The following is a 17,306-nucleotide window of genomic DNA, read 5'->3' as shown; positions in this document are numbered from 1 at the left end:
ACAATTTCAAACTTCTACCCAATAAATTTAAATCTCCCCATTATCACTTTTATGTATTTTTATGATTAAAAAATATAATAATTTTAAATTATAATAGATTTAAATTGAGCGAACCTTCAGCCAGGAGCTGGATAAGGAGCATTTTTTACGCCACCAATAAATGAATGACACGTCATATTTTATCGAAAAACCAATACACTCTACACACATAATTATGACTCAATTAAACCAAAATCCTCTAACACGTAAAACACCTGAAGAACTAAACAGCTCCAACGCCTAAACCCTTTTCAATTCTTCCTCTCCTCATACCACTGGAACTCCACCTCGCCACGTCGGTCAGGAGCTGTCGCCGCCACACCGAAGCTCCACCCGGTCGGTCAAGGTTTGTTCTTTTATGATTTTTGTTTATTGTTTGATTAGTTATTTCCCCAAACTTTGGGTTTCGAACTTTTGATGGTTTTGGGTTATTTTTTTGATGTCATTGTGTTCATAATGGTATGGGTTTTGTTTATTTGGTATGGATTTTTCTGTTTTTTGGTATTTTCATGGGTGTTGATTGGGTTAGGTTCAAACCTAAAAAAAAAAAACCACAATCAGTTTTTTTTTTTTTTGTTCCCAGCTAGCCTGGGTTCTTATGAAGAGGCGGCGACACCACGATCACGGAGGCTCCGGCGCATTTTCCAGATATAAAAAATCTTCCATCCACATCCACTACTACTGCAAATACACACTTTTTACAAAAACCTCCCAAACCCAAATCCCACCCACGTACTCTCCGAAATACGACGCCGTTTTCTGTTTCCTAAGGTACGTACTTTCGTTTCAGTTTCTCGCATTTTCGAAACCCTAGGTTCATGGTTTTTCGTTATCTCTGTGAAAGCTGAAAACGTAGTTTTTTTATTTTTTTTTTTTTATTTTTTTATTTTATAATTTTACTGGGGAGGGGAAATTAAATAATAAAGAGTAATAAAGTAAAAAATAAATACTATTAAATTAGAGGCAAAACGCTTATCAAAAAAATTTTTTATTTTTTTATTTTATAATTTTACTGGGGAGGGGAAATTAAATAATAAAGAGTAATAAAGTAAAAAATAAATACTATTAAATTAGAGGCAAAACGCTTATCAAAAAAAAAAAAAAATTAGAGGCAAAACGACGTTGTTTTGTTGATTTAACGGCAACACTGGATGTCTACTTAACGGGGACGTACTTTTTGGTTATGGACAGGGCTAGTTGCTAATGTTTCAAAACGGGTCGAACTTGATCCCCCAAAGAAAAATCCAAACCCGGGTCCATTTCCAAACCACAAATGACAAATCCAATCCCATTGCTGAATTGCTCTCGCGCGCTCTCTCTTTCTTTCTCTTTCTCTCTCTGATCCAAAGCTCGAAACACTGATAAATTTTTCCTGGTAATTTTTAATAATCTGATTACTACGCTTAGTTTTTCTTTAATTTTCTCTGCCAGATTCGATGCTTTTTATTTATTTTTTGCTGAGAAAATTTGTCAATTAGATTATTTTATTTTCTGGGTATCTATTATATTTGATCCCCTCTCTCTGTTTGGCTGCTATGAAAATTTTGCAGTTTTAAAATCTCAGACTATAAATGCATTGTTTGGCAATAGGTCATGTATGTAAATTATAGTTGTTAGTGTATTTTTTTTTTTTAATATAATTGATAGGATCACATTTTTTTCCTGATGGGTTTTTGTTCTTCATTGATCCAGTTGATTAATACAACCTTAAATGGCTGGTCGGGCTCCAATTGCCACTAAAAGCTCAGCACTTATTGCCATGATTGCTGATGAGGTATGGTTAATGCAGTAGGTTGTGCTAGTTTATAAGTATTTTAGAATTTCGCTTGGTATTGAACATGAACAGCATGATTTTTCGCCGTAGTAGCCACTTGAAATGGTGGAATGGGGTTTACCCACCTTAGAACCCAACACAAACACTAATTCTCCTACTTGCTGAACATCCCCCCAACTGGTACCAATTTACTTTATCCTAGATTTACCTTCAGACATTTTATATATATATATATATATATATTTTAAGTAATAAAGATGTATATTCAAAGAAACTACCTCATGCAGAAATTCATAAGGCAGAGAAAAAAATTATAGAAAAAGATGATAAAAAACAGAAAGAAAAGATAACAATTACAAAGAAGGGAGCTAAGGAACATAGGGAGAGAATCACCAGAGGTGAGTCCCCAAGCCCTAAACCAATCAAAAAGGGAGCCACTGAAAGAAGCCAATAACTAATCATTGGAACTTTCCATGTCCTCAAACGTCCTCCAATTTCGCTCCCTCCATAGACACCACATTAAGCACAACGGAGCTAAATTCTAAATGCTAGATGAATGCTTTCCAGGCCAATTTCACCAACCAAAGAGAGTATCCGCAACTGATCTTGGCAAGACCTAAGAAATCTCAAAAGATCTAAACACCAAACTCCACAACCGGTAAGCCTTACCACAATGCATTAGCAAATAATCCACTGTCTCCCCATTACAACGACACATAATACACTAGTCAACAAAGTCCATCCCTCTACCCCTCAAATCGTCACCTGTAAGGATTTTATCCCATACAGCAGTCCATACAAAGAAGAAAACACACTGAGGGGCTTTAATCTTCCAAACACCTTTTCAAGGAAATATAATGGGCAAGGGTCCTCTTAACTTATTATAAAATGACCGGATATCAAAATCCCCATTCTTCGACAACTTCCATTTTATACGATCTCCATTCTCAATTGGAGGTAAATTAGAGCCCAAAGTACAGAGAAATGCATCCACACCACTCATTTTCCAATCTTTTGATCTCCGAATGAAACGAACATCTCAGCTTCTCCGTTCCTCTATCCCCAACTGTTCAAGAGAAGAGGCCACTGATGCCCCTTTATTGGAGGCAATCCCATACACAACCGGAAATGTCAATTGAAGTAGAGAATCCCCACACCATTGATCTGTCCAAAGCTTCACTCTATCCCCCACCCCTACCTCAAACTGAATATTTTTACTAAAAACTTCCTAGCCCATTTGAATGCTTCTCCACAAACCACACCCATGTACCCCTCTATCTAGCTTGGAAGTCCAACCCCTCCTTTCTTCCCCAAACTTTAGAGCTGCAACCCTTCTCCAAAGCCTTGTCTCCTCAACCTCAAACCACTATGACCATTTTCCTGGTAAGGCTTTATTAAAGGTAGTTAATTTCCTTACTCCTAACCCACCATTTTTCAGAGGTGCAGACACCTTATCCCATCCCACTAGATGTGTCTTGGAGTCCCCCACAAAAAATCTCTTTGCAATCTCTCAATTTTATTGGCGACATGCGTAGGGATTGTAAAAAGAGATAAAAAGGAAGTCGGAAAACTAGATAATGTACTCTTAAGCAACATCAGTCTTCCACCTTTTGACAAATACATCTTTTTCCAACCAGCCAATTTACGCTCAATTTTCTCCAATATAGGATTCCAAATAGTGGGGGACTTGTGGGATGCCCCGAGTGGCATACCAAGATAGGTCATAGGCAAGGATCCAATCCGACAACCCAAGATCTCTGCCAAGACATGAATATTAGGGACCTCCCCAATGGGAACCATCTCACTCTTCAAAGCATTAACCTTTAATCCTATCACAGCCTAGAAACAAAGAAGAAGCATCTGAACATGTAGAATCTACTCCTCATCTGCATCACAAAACAGAATCGTATCATCCGCAAACAAAAGATGTGAGATACATACCCTTTTACCCCTTCTACCATCAGCCCTGAAACCTTGAAGTAAACCAACACATTCAACTCTTTTCATCATCTTACTGAAAACCTCTATCATAACCAGAAACAACATAGCAGATAGCGGGTCCTCTTGTCTTAATCCCCTCGAACTTCCAAAAAAGTCAGCTGGAGACCTATTAACCAAAACAGAGAACTGGACTGTAGATATGCATGTACGGATCCACCTACACCACCTCACCCCTAAACCCATTCTCTTCAACAAATCTAGAAGAGCCTCCCAATTCACATGATCATAGGCTTTCTCAATGTCCAGCTTACAAATGACCCCCAGAATCTTACTCTTCACCCTACTATCCACACACTCATTAGCAATAAGAACTGAATCAAGTATCTGTCTGCCACCCACAAAATTGTTCTGAGACTCAGATATCAGCTAATCCAAAACCTCTTTCAAGTGGTTTGCCAAAACTTTAGCCAAGATCTTGTGTACACTCCCCACCAAGCTAATAGGTCTAAAATCTCAGATATTAGAGGCACTATTCTTCTTAGGGATTAGGGCTATAAAAGTTGCATTAAAAGATTTTTCAAACTTATTTTGTTGATAAAACTCCTCAAATACAACTAAAACATCTCTTTTCACAACTCCCCAACAATGGTGATAGAAGGCCATAGAAAAACCATCTGGACCTGGAGCTTTATCTCCTTCCAACTCTTTAACAACATGAAGAATCTCCTCCTTTTCAAACCTCCGTTCAAGCCAGTCCCTTTCCAACCCTTCAATCTGATCAAACTCCAAACCTTCCTCAAAAGGCCTCCACTTATCTGTCTCCTTGTACAAGTTTTTATAAAACTGTACTACTTGGTCTGCCATCTTTGATTCATTCTCATAAATAACCACGTCTACCTCCAGCATACTAATATGATTATACTTTCTCCGGGAGTTAGCCGCCTTATGGAAGAATTTGGTATTGTTGTCTCCTTCCTTAATGCAAAGCATCCTCGATTTCTGCCTCCACAAAACTTCTTCCAAAGAAAGAAGGTTCTGTATTTGAGATCTCATCACAACCCTCTTATCTATCTCCACTTCCGAAAGGCCAGACTCCCCTTCCTTAGCATCCACTAATTTCAAGGCCTCCAACAACTCTTTCTTCTGACGACCTACATTTCCAAATACATTATGGTTTCACTGAATAATGTCTCCTTTCAGAGCCTTCAACTTCTTAGCAAGCACAAAGCTAGGAGTATTTAAGAAAGAGTATTGATTTCACCACGAATGAACCCTATTTGTGAACCCCTTTGTCTTTAACCACATGTTCTCAAGCCTAAAAAGACTCTTCCCCCTCAATATCCTTCCTGCCTCTACTAATATGGGGAAGTGGTCTAAGAGAGGATGAGGTAAGACCCGCTTGATCACATCCGGATAGTGTTCCTCCCAATCATGAGAAACCAAAACCCTATCTGTCCTGGACATCGAAGGATGATTTGAGCCACTAGACCAAGTATAACTCCCTCCTTCCAACGGCAAATCTATCAAATTAAGCTCCTCAATGAACTCAGAAAAATTCTCCATAGCCGGAGTAAGGTGCGATCCCCCCAATCGTTCACTTGGAAAACGAACAACATTGAAGTCCCCTATGTAACACCATGGAACATCCTAAAGTTGCTGAATTCCAATCAGCTCATCCCACATCTGCCCCCTTAAGTTATTATCATTTGGGCCATAAACCCCAAAACAAGCTCAAATAAAACCATCCCCCACACCCTGCCACCAAATCGATATGAAAAAGTAACCCACCATTACCTCCAACTTTTCTAAAGCCCTCCTATCCCACATCATCAAAACCCCACTAGCTGTCTAATCCACATCCAAAGCCACCCAGTCAACATAAGGACCAGTCAACATAAGGACAACTCCACAAGCTGCAAACCAACTGTCTATCCATACAAGCAAGCTTAGTTTCTTGAAGGCAAACTACATCACAATTCCACTCTCATAGTAAATTTCTAACCATCAAACATTTCCGTGAATCATTCAATCCTCGACCATTCCATGACACCATTTTCAACTTCATAAAAACTGTTAACTCCCTACTCCAATCTTAGTATTGCAGTCAAAGTCCCCGGCCTGTTTGTGTTGGATGGCTGCAAAAAGATTTTTTTTTTTTTAATTAAAAAAATTATACTTTTATTTTAAATATGCTTTTATAGAATTTGTTTGTTGTTATTTATGTTGAAAACTTAAACTAGACATAAAATATGTATATTAATGAATTAATAGTCGAATCCTTTTTCTCTTTTTTGATGACGTGGAATCTCACCAAGGTAGGGCCTTTGAACCCACCTTTGGGGAGTAAAGTACAGCTACACAACCCCACCTGTTAGAACCATGTATCAGGTAATAAATGGGTCTATAAGCTCATCCCAAGCCTCCAACCAAAAGGTTGCACCCTTGCAGGGTGTCCTTACCATGTCATGTCTTAATTTTTCAAGAATTTTTGTGTCGGCATCTCCGCGTCCATGCTTCTTAGGTTATTGCTTTAAAGCAAAGGAGCATGCATTATAAATAGCCTAGTTGTGGTGGGATTGTCTCACAGTTTATGGGTGAAAAGGTCAGACCATAGATTTTATAAATTCATTTTTCCTACATCAATGCATGCAATTTTTACTTTGTTTTCATTCCTTTTAGGTAGGTTCATTGTGTATAATGCAGAATTCACTAGTGTAGGGCATGTTTTGTAGCTCACTTCTTATAAATTTTGACGTTTCTTCTCATGGATATTTTTATCATATAGGACACTATAACTGGATTTTTGCTGGCCGGTGTGGGTAATGTCGACTTGCGGAGAAAGACAAACTACCTTATTGTTGATTCAAGTATGCATATTAGCCTTGTAATGTAGAAATCATTATTTCGTGGGTTTATTGAACTAATCATGTTCTTAACTTTAACAAGCTTATGTTTTATCATTCTAATTTTCTCATGTGTGTATGTGTTTGGCCTTGTCAAGGAAAAAAATTGTTTGTGTGGTTCTTTTTCCCTCCCAATTAAAAATATACATCACAGATTCCCCATTCAGTGACCAACAATTCTGCCCTTCCAATTTAATCATAAATAAAGTTGATGAGAGTCTTACTTATAAATCAATTAATTAAGAGAGATTTCATTGCTAGGTTTTGGGCTCTGAAATGTTTGCTTTTGCCCACTATAAAGCTTTGTCATGGCATGTAAAAGTACTTTTTATGGTGTCATACTTGCCCACCACTCTCAATTCATCAGGATTCTGGAAAGTTCTCCTTATAATTCCTCTCCATAACGTTGTAGTCCATTCATGCCTCTCATTTACAGAAACATGTTAGTTTCCCTGAGGCAACTGATAGAAGGGAATGTTTGTTAGCAGTATAGATATTTTGCAATTTTCATTATCAGGAAGGTTAATGAGGTTTGTGCCTAGAGGCGGGGTCTTGAGGTGAGGCATGAGGAAATTGACATGGGGTGGTTGAGACTCAAACAAATTAGCCCACAAGGTCTGAGGTTGTTCCTTTTAGTGTATCATGATTTTAGGGATGCTTTATGTGTGAGGCCAATGCACAAAATGTGGGTCCTCATTGTAGAATTGAGTTGTGTGTAACTTACCAATCGAGAGAGAGAGAGAGAGAGACATTTATTTAGATCTTGAAACTTGTTCTATGTGTGAGATACTTACTAAATGGAACTATTACAGGTGCTTTTATGATGAAAAATCAATAAATAGTGTTCTTATTGATTGAAATATTGTCGAATTTTTCATTAAAATTTCCTTATCATAATCAATGCTTCTTTAGTGAGCTATTTCTTGGTTTGTGAGGCCTGGAGTTTACAAGAAGAAGGACTATCATGAGTTCTTGGGGATTTACATATATTTGGCCTTCTTACAGAAGCTCGTAGGGATTTTATATAACTCAGGGCCTGAATTGATTTTTCATTCAAGGTTTATCTTAAGATGATAAAGCATATCCAGTTGTTTTGAGAATAATTGTTAAAGGGCCAACCTAGAAGCTAGGAACGAGTGGTTATATAGAGCTTTCAAATATTTCCCAAGCTAATATACTTGGCAGTCTGTGGCTTCTGAGCTAGTCAAGCCTCAGACTGTCCAATTACACCCTTAATTTGGATATAATTAACTGTGATTATTTTCTCAGATGATAAGCCCAAGGTGCTAAAAAAGCTCTTATAAAAGGTGGAGCTTGACTTTGTGAAATTGATTATTTAAGTGATTGACTTGGAACAATGATTTTAATGAATTTTTTTCCAAATTAAATTCCTCAAAATTTTAGATCTTAAGATGGAAATTGATGTGTGTGACTTTTCATTTATGATATGCCCACAAATAGAGATTTCTTGAAGGCTGTTCAGATTTCTTCCAGTGTATGTTTGTATGAGTTTCTTAGATTGCAAAAGCAATGAATGATAATTTTCTGATTCGTCGAAGTTAGATGGATGATCTTGTATTTTTATTAAGTGATTTTTGGTCAATGGAACTGATCCTCTACCCCATATATACTACACAGTCTACATCCTGTTCCTTTGATGAAAATGTTGAAGATTAATAGAATCTAAGAAAGCTTCGCTCTTATCAATTTATAAAGCAAAGTCAATTGAAATTATTTTCTGATTGTGTTTTGTCAAGAAACAACGGTCAAAGCAATTGAAGATGCATTCAAAGATTTCACCACAAAGGAGGATGTTGCTATTGTCCTAATCAGCCAATATGTAAGTTTTTTCCCCCCTAACTTTGATATCATATGTTCTCCTTCCCCTCTTGAGGATGTAAGTGGACAAAGAATTGACAAAACCAGTTATTTTATATTGAATGTTTAGAATTGTTGCCAAAAAAAAAAGTTAATGCTAGCAATAACAGACTTTTAAAATCTCCGAGTGTATGATATTCTTGTCCAATTGCGTAGTTGTCTAAATATATATGCAGGCATAGATAAGGGGCTAAGGTCTAAGGGCTCCTGATCAGTTAGGCAATAGCTTAGGGGTGTAGGTGGTTGCCTGGCTACTGTACTAGTGATATGCTGTATTGTGTATATTCTTCCAAATTTATTATGCGGCCTAAGATTTCCATTACAAACTTACCATTTCTGCGCATCACTTATCAGGTAGCAAACATGATAAGGTTCCTGGTTGATAGCTACAATAAGCCAATACCAGCTATTTTGGAGATTCCTTCAAAGGATCATCCTTATGACCCTTCACATGATTCAGTTCTTTCACGTGTGAAGTATCTCTTCTCTGCTGAATCTGTGGCATCTGATCGGCGCTGAGTATGTGTACACGTTTCACTCATCATGTTGCAAGCGTGAGAATTTTTTAGCTGATAGCTGCATGTTCTCTGCTTTGTGCACACTATTGTATGCTATGTTTCTTATTTCCTTTGCATTGATTGATATATCTGGATACTATTTATTCTCTTTCTGTGCCTAATTATGAATTATCATTGCAAGTTGGGTTTTGTTTGTTATGATAAGAGGAATAAGTTGCCATCTTAAAAATGTTCTAAAGAAAGGTTCCTGCAGTTGCTTCTGATACTTTTGTTCATTGTTTGTGTTCTTAATATTCTTTTAGCATTTAGTTTCCATGTACCATCCTCCAGGTTGGGCAGACAATACAATCCTTAGCAACTCAATGAGTGCTGCATTTGTCATCTGCATTTTTAAGTGCAACTTCTCGAAGGTAGCACTCAGAAAGCTGAAAGCAATTCATAACTAAATCTAGATTTCCCCTCCTGCACTCTCTCTCTCTCTCTCTCTCTCTCTCTCTCTCTCTCTCTCACACACACACACAAAAACAAAGTCAACAGTGGAGGATAGCATTTTCTAATCTCTATCATAATTTTGACATAAACACAAGTATATAAAACTAAAAAGTAATTGAGTCAGAATGCAGCAAAAATCTTGAAGTAGGTATCACGCATATACATTTTGATGTTTTTGTTAGATTTATTTTCTTATATTAAAAAAGAAAGGGAGCAGCTTGTGTCCAGTGGAAGTTTCCACTGGACACGTTGGATGATGGACACGTGTTCGAATCCGGACATGTACATGTACAGAAGCCGGGTCCAAAAAGAAAAAAGAAAAAAGTGAAAGCCAGTTATCTGCAAATCTGCAATCAGAGGATATTAGCTATACATGTGTATACATGTGCACATGTATACATGTGCACATGTATACATGTGCATTTTTTCTATAATAATAATAATAAAAAAAATATATTAGCTATACATGTGAATTTTTCTATCTAATCTAATCTAATCTTTATCAGATATTTTGCCACATGTATACATGTGCATTTTTTCTATAATAATAATAATAAAAAAAATATATTAGCTATACATGTGAATTTTTCTATCTAATCTAATCTAATCTTTATCAGATATTTTGCCAAGTTTTTCTAGTGGACAATAAATAAATAAGGAAATCATAGTGATCTGTCTCATGAAACTGAGTCAGATAATTTTTTTTAATGGGAATATTATATACAAGAATGTAAACAGATCTAATATGCAATCATGGTTTTATCCTTCCAATCTTTTATGTTTTATATTAGTATATTGTACTACTCTTTCCCACAACTATATAAAAATGTGAGACGGAACGTTAGACTGTTTCCAAGTCCATCACTAACAAAGTAATACGGCCCATACATGATATATTAGGCACTCATCAACACAAGACACCTTTTTGGTAACAAAACCAGGTGAGAGAATTGTGACTTCTCTCAAGGATTTCATGCAACTCTACCCAAATATGCAGCCCTGTACTCTGCATCCTCTTCTTCTTCCTCTCCATTTAATGGTGCAGGGATAGAAACACTTCTTTTTCTTCTTGCATTTGGCTTGGGTCATAATACTTTAGTACACTGGCTCCAATATGATTTTGACATGCGTTCAAAGTTGACCACACGTCTATATTGCGAACCACGTAATGCACTAGAGCATTAGAGAAAAGCTTTGCCCTTGCTAGTACTCGAAGAGGTCTAGTCTATCACGCCAGCCAATGGTGCTCGCCACATACCAAGTATAAAAAGGTATTACCATTAACAACTTTTGGTGATCTCACCTGGCTTTTTTTGCCACTCAAAACGGAATTTGATAATCCCAAGGATAGACACTAATCATGATTAGCCAAAAGGCAAAGGTAGGTTGGGATTTTCAATTAGCAATCATCATGTGTCACATCGTTGTAGTTCTCTTGTTAAGAATTATATCATACTGGGCCCTTGGCCTTGAGTGTTGAATTGGAACAAAACTCATTCTTAACGATTTTTGAAAAAAGTTTGGGCCTGTTTGGTAAAAGATTTCAAATAATAGTTTTTAATATTTAAATATTAAAAATTGAGAAAAAAATATGAAAAAAAAAACGTGTTTAGTAAAGGATTTTATTTAGGAGTGTTTGAGTTACGTTTTTCATTTTTAGGTTGTTTAAACACTGAATTTAGAGAACTCTTCTTAATAGCTTTTAGTTTTTAAATAACATTGTTCAACAACACTTTTGTAAATATTTTAAAACCTGTAGGTCCTATTAATTAGACTACATGTCATCATTTAGAAAAAAAACACACACACACACACACACACACCAAAGTAACCAAACTCATAATTAAGTTTATTCACATTATAAATTATGTTGTTTGAAACATGATACCAAACATTTTTTTTTTTTTTTGCATTATAAGTACTTTAAATACGTGTTTTCACAACACTTTTTAAACCATAGTTTTTACATTATTTTGAACAACAATACTTAAAAACTGTTACCAAATAGGTCCATAATGTTTTATGTATCAATATTTTTAATGTGTCTAAATTAAAGAGAGTAATGTTAGAAATGTATACCTTTTTTATCATGTATTAAATAATATGTAGTTGAAAAGTTTGAATTATTTTTCTTATTTTAAGTTGAATAAACAAAATGAAAATAGGAAAAAAAAAATTAGGGTTTTGGTGAAACAAGCTACTTCGGCCATGTTAGCATGGAATCCACACTATAATGGACGGTTGATGTTTTTAGTCTAAATTAAATTCACTTCTAACTATGCATATTGTAATTTGAGAAGGAAAAAACAAAGACAAATGCTTAGAGAAGTTCGGCTCTAAAATGCTGGATTTCAGTTGACCCATATAGACAATAATATCTACTACTTATAATCGACTACCCTACCAAGTTGTGGTAAAATTGTGTCCCTAAACTTCTTGTTGTAACATATTGAATAATCTTTGTTAAATTTGCATTTGCACTCTAGATTTTAAATTTAGGTTTTGAATTTCTTTAAAGAGCATTTGTCTACTCGAGTTAATTATACACACAAACACACACATTTATATAGATCTATAATAGTGAGCTTAACTATCTAATTATATTATATATTATACAAAATTGGAGAATGCATGCAATGATATCATGTGTCCTTTTAACCAAGCATAGGACAACAACGCGTCAAAACCATTATTATATAATTCTGAAAAATGAGGAAGACAAGAATAGAGATAATTACTCTATTCCCTCTTGGGAATTCCAACTAAATAAATAAGCAATTAATTAAATAATTTAAAAAAAAAAAAAAAAAAGGGCAATTCAGGTTATAAGGGATTATTTGCTCATAAAGCAATTTATTTTGATTGTAATCATACTTAATACTTTTTGTGGGTCCAATTGATAGGTCTGACTCTTTCCCTTAACCATTATCGCTAATTCCTTCTCAAAAAGAAAAAAACTCATTATCTCTTATTCACACTTTTTTTATTATTATTAATCATGCCGTTCATTTAGATTTTTCCATAAAGTAGAATTGTAGGTTAGATTCGTTTAACATGAAAAAGATTTGTCAAATAAATGGTAGAAGTTGATGATGATTATAGTTTTCCTTTAATTGTATACGTAATATTTTTAATCTCACTTATGGATAAATGGTGCTCTTTTGTTAAACCTCTAAAATTCTGAACATTTTTTTTCCACGTGCTTTTGTTAAATCTCTAAAGTCATATACATGAATTTTTTATTTATCTTATGGTTTGATTTATAAAATTATTTACTCTCCCCTCCCCAATGCACACATATATTGACTTAAAACAAAAGAATATGAAAAATGTTCATCATGTGGTGAGTCATGTAACATGATTAAAAAAATTTCAATCGATGATTTATGAGTCACTACATATTAGATTAGGATATTCCTCCGAACTAGTTTGGAGGAAAATTTTATCCAAACAATATAATCAGGTAAACATAATATGAGAATAAACATACCCATTAACATAAACATAAACAAATCTAAATAAAATAATAAGATTTTTAGTTTTTTCAAGTATCATATATATTTTTTTCTAAATATATAGTATAAGAAAAATAGATTTTTAAATGGAAAACTAAATTAAAATAATGATATCATTATAATTTTATTCTCCAACATAATCACAAATAAAATATCCCGGGTTTTGCTATAGCTTTTATTTAATATTGTATTTTCATAACTGTTATAGAAACTTATTAATAAATTAAGCGTAAATATATTGTTAATATATTGATCATTGAAAAAAAAATCACCTAAAGTTATTTCTTTGTTAAAAAAAGTAAATCAATGTCACCACTATATTAATATATAAATCATTGAAAATATATGGCATGCACACAGACAATTGTGTTTAAATTTTGTTATCCATACATTCCAACTTCTGCTATAATACTTTTTCTTTAAGAATACTTTAAACCTTGTGGTGTTGGGCATTGGCGAGTTATCAATTGACTTATTTGGGAGAAAAACGACTATGTTTAGAATTGATAGTCTTCGTTATAGGCTCCTTGCTTATGGTGTGTATTAACTAATCAAGTTGTACTTTACCAAGGTACATGATGGTATTCAAATCCGCAAACTCTATGGTTTTACCTACTTGTTACTTGTCAAACCTTAACTTATATTATTGGATTCATTGGATGGACAATTATTATTGAACTCGGTAACCAAACTCCTACTGTCAAATATATTGGGTACATAACAATTGACATTATGCTTTTCATCCTCGGAACACTTCTGATACCTACAATTCTTCTAATGCAATTATCACTATATTATTATTATTTTATAGATTTCTTTTGAAATTTTGGTTTGCATTTTGTTTACTGGAATATTTACTCTTGTTAATGATTCTTGCCGTTTGAAGGATTTAAATACCTTAAATGCTTCCAAGAGGTGAAAGAGTTTGTATTTGGGAATTGTTCTCACTCTAACCCTGAGTGCAATAAACCAAAGCCTTGTAAGAAGAATATTGTTAAATAGTCAGAAACAGCTGACAAAACCAATAAGAGTATAAATAGAATAAATTAAATAGCCATGATTTTGTTCTAAGTGTCTCTCAGAAGCTTTACACACTTAAATCAGGGATCCTTTGATAACTGTATATCATTCTTAAGAATCATTAAAAAAAAAAAATTATATAGCTTCTAAAGTTAGAGACGAATTTGAGCATTTAAAATAGGGCATTGACCGAACAAATGTTTGCAGTATAATAGTGCAATATTTTTTTTTTAAACCAAAAGCTTATTAGTGAAGTGAGAAATCTTATCATTAAAAATATATATTTTTTTTCAAAAATACGGATTATTAATAAGTGGATTTTTTTTTTTTCCAGAGCTTTAAATATTATGGTTTAATTTATAAAGTTATTTGGAAAAATTTGTAAACAAATAAACCACGTAAATACTAATAAGCATATACATACACAATAACATAAACATAAACATTAACAAATATATATAAATAATATAATTAGCTTTTTTTATATTACGAATGTGGGGCCGGTTATCCAAAAGAATCGTAGAAAATGGGTTATGACCCAATGGCCCAGTTCGAAGACGTTCATCTATTCGAGGATGGCTAAATAAAGACATGGTGGGAATAGTACAAGGAGAAGAGATGAAAATCATATATAATAGCCCAAAACGTGTCCGAGGATAAAATTCATCTTGGATACAATGATCTGAGGTAGATGTAACTATCTTACTATTCAGGATACTTCGCAAAGTTGTATTATAACTGAAAAATGAATATAGAATAAGAGAGGAGCAGAGAGAGATAACAAATAAGGGTGTTAGGGAGTATAGAGGTGTTGAACGAGAAGTTCAATCTAAACTTAACCCATCATGATATAAATTGGATGTACAATTTAAACCATCTGAAGGGTCAGGGGTACTACCCTAAATCTAGGCACCCGAAATAAGGTTAATCCAATGTCTCCCTATATCAAATAAGGTTAAAATATGATTTTTTTAATTTTCCCCAAGAATGGCATGATGGCCTATCCTGTTCAACTAAGGAGGGAACACCAGGTGGGGTTTTTAGCCATAAGTTTGTATAGTTTAGATTGTATTTTCATTATTTTTGTTTATTTATATTTTTTTAATTCCAAGTATTTTTATTTTTGACAAAGTCTTCCTTTTGTTGTAATGATTTTGCAGACATACACGCTACCAGACCTCAGTTCGTACTAGTCAATAGGGAGAGTTTAGATAAAATATTACGATCTGAGGTGTATGTGAATGAGTCTGACGGTCAACTGAGAGCAGCACACGTAATCTTTGGGTATAAACCCATTTCCACAGCATTTCAAACCCCAAGTGCGTGATAAGGGCCAAAGATTCTCGGCTTCATCGCATCAGTGTAGCTTTTGAAGGATTTATTGTTCCTGAGGGCGTTTCGATTCCTGAAGGCACACCTTTCACTTAGCCACTCCCTGTTGCCACTCCCTCAATAGGAGCATCCTCTTCGCACCCTATTTCTCAGGAAGAGAGGAAGGAAGAAGAAAGGGAAAAGAGAGAAGAAGGTGAAGAAAATTCAGGGAGAATTGTAGAATTGTTGGATTCTGTAGACGAATTTGAAGTATTTAACCAGCCTCCATCTCTCGAGGACACTTTTGACGAAATAGGTTTCCAAAGAAAACCCCAACGGAGTTTGATGGAGTTCATTGAAGATCAGCTCGGCAAAGGTGCGTCGGGGAGGTCCGCTCAGCCCAAACTTCCCCCTCCTCCCAAGTCTCCTCTTCCTCCTCCTCAACCATCCTAGCAATCCAGGCCTGAACCCAGTGATCCAAAAAGGAGGAGAGAACCAAAGGATAAGGAAGTGGTGGAGACTGGGAGACATCGTACTACTCGTGAAGACGAGGCTCAATGAGCTGCGAAGCAGCAAAAGGTTAGCCATGGGCCTTAACGAGCCGTGGAAAAGACAACCACTTAATCCTCGAAACCCGAGGCTTGGCTCCCTGCACCCATGCTCGGTGGTGAGCCCCTAAGGGAAGATGCATCAATTAGGGACTTCAACGGCGACGTTGGGTGCCACGTCACCTCGGCCTTAGAGAAAACCCTCCTACTTCCAAAGGATATGACTGAGCTAAGAGGCTTAAGGAGGAACGAGGTTTTACTGAATGCCAAAAGATACTTGGGCATGGTATGATACCCTTCCTGTTTTGTTTCTTTAATTATAAATGTCATGCAAACAATTTTATTTGTTGCATCTCTAACTCTTTTTCTTCTAGGTTGTTCAAGCCACTTTCAGGCTGGAAGAGATAACCAATTCCTATTACCAACAATTAGATGATGAGAGGAAGAGGCAAGCAACAGCTGTGCAGACGCTCACCATTGTTGAACAAAGCAATGTTCAGCTGAAGAAAAAGTTAGCTGAGGAAGAACATGCTCGGAAGAGTGCTGACTCAGCTTTGGAGAACACCCAAAGGCAAGCAGAGGAACAGAGGAAACGTCTGCGCGAGGCTAATGACCAGCTGGCAACCTCCAAGGAACAAGTACTAACCTTGAAGAAACAACTGGAGAAAGCCCAGAAACTTAAATACCAAGCTAAAAAAGCCAAGGCTGAGGCGGAGAAAGCAAAGGCAGAGGCTAAAAAAGAGAGAGACAAGGCCGAAAAGCATGGATATGACGTCGGCGTTGCTGAGACAGAGGATATCCTCCGAGCTGAGGTGCCCGCCGTATGTCGAGCATACTGTGCTCAGACTTGGGAAGAAGCTCTTAACTGAGCTGGGGTTGAATCTTCTTCCGAGCTGAGGAGACCAGAAAACGTTTATTTCCCTCTAGCTATACGAGTCTCAAGCCCTTCTTCTCAACAACAGGAGGCATCCTCCACAGTTGCTGATTCTGCCGAAGAAGCCCAAATTTAGAATCCTCTCCCCCTCAATCAGCAGGAGCGGTCTAAAGCGCCTGAAGTTCCAAAAGATACTTCTTCGGACAAAGCAGCAGAGGTGCCAAAAGATGGAGCACCCTCTCAAAGATTTGAGTAGGCTTTGGCTTCAACCATCTTACTTGCTGGAGAAGTTCCAAAGGAAAAAGAGAAACAAGTTCTTCCTGAGGCGACTGGCAAAGCTCCCCAACACAAGCTCCAAATAAAGTTAAAACCATAGTTAACATAGTTAAATTCCCTTTACTTTTCAGTTCTTTTTTTGTTTTTTTTTTGTTTTTTTTAAAGGATATTTTTAATGTGATGTATAATTTCCCTTTCTAAATTTATATGAGACGTC

At 35.7% G+C, this 17,306-nt stretch overlaps 1 protein-coding gene across 4 annotated transcripts; it reads left to right on the top strand.

The window, feature by feature from the left end:
• Positions 1-236: 236 nt before the first annotated feature.
• On the top strand, positions 237-9,318 carry LOC112005405 (V-type proton ATPase subunit F). Of its 4 annotated transcripts, none has more exons than XM_024037654.2 (6): positions 237-385; positions 623-810; positions 1,732-1,813; positions 6,540-6,621; positions 8,415-8,497; positions 8,890-9,318. In XM_024037654.2, exons 3-6 carry the CDS (start codon positions 1,751-1,753, stop codon positions 9,052-9,054), a joined length of 393 nt encoding a protein of 130 aa, XP_023893422.1. In that variant the 5' UTR covers positions 237-385; positions 623-810; positions 1,732-1,750; the 3' UTR covers positions 9,055-9,318. The 4 variants fall into 4 exon arrangements, with proteins under 4 accessions (XP_023893422.1, XP_023893421.1, XP_023893423.1 ...); XM_024037655.2 differs by lacking the exons at positions 237-385; positions 623-810 and adding exons at positions 1,259-1,414; positions 1,590-1,634; XM_024037653.2 differs by lacking the exon at positions 623-810.
• Positions 9,319-17,306: the final 7,988 nt, after the last annotated feature.

Source organism: Quercus suber, unplaced genomic scaffold (assembly GCF_002906115.3).
Source record: "Quercus suber isolate HL8 unplaced genomic scaffold, Cork oak 2.0 scaffold_444, whole genome shotgun sequence".
NCBI classification, from domain to species: domain Eukaryota; kingdom Viridiplantae; phylum Streptophyta; class Magnoliopsida; order Fagales; family Fagaceae; genus Quercus; species Quercus suber.
The sequence above is the reverse complement of the archived record's forward strand: the minus strand, read 5'-3'. Positions and strand labels throughout refer to the sequence as shown.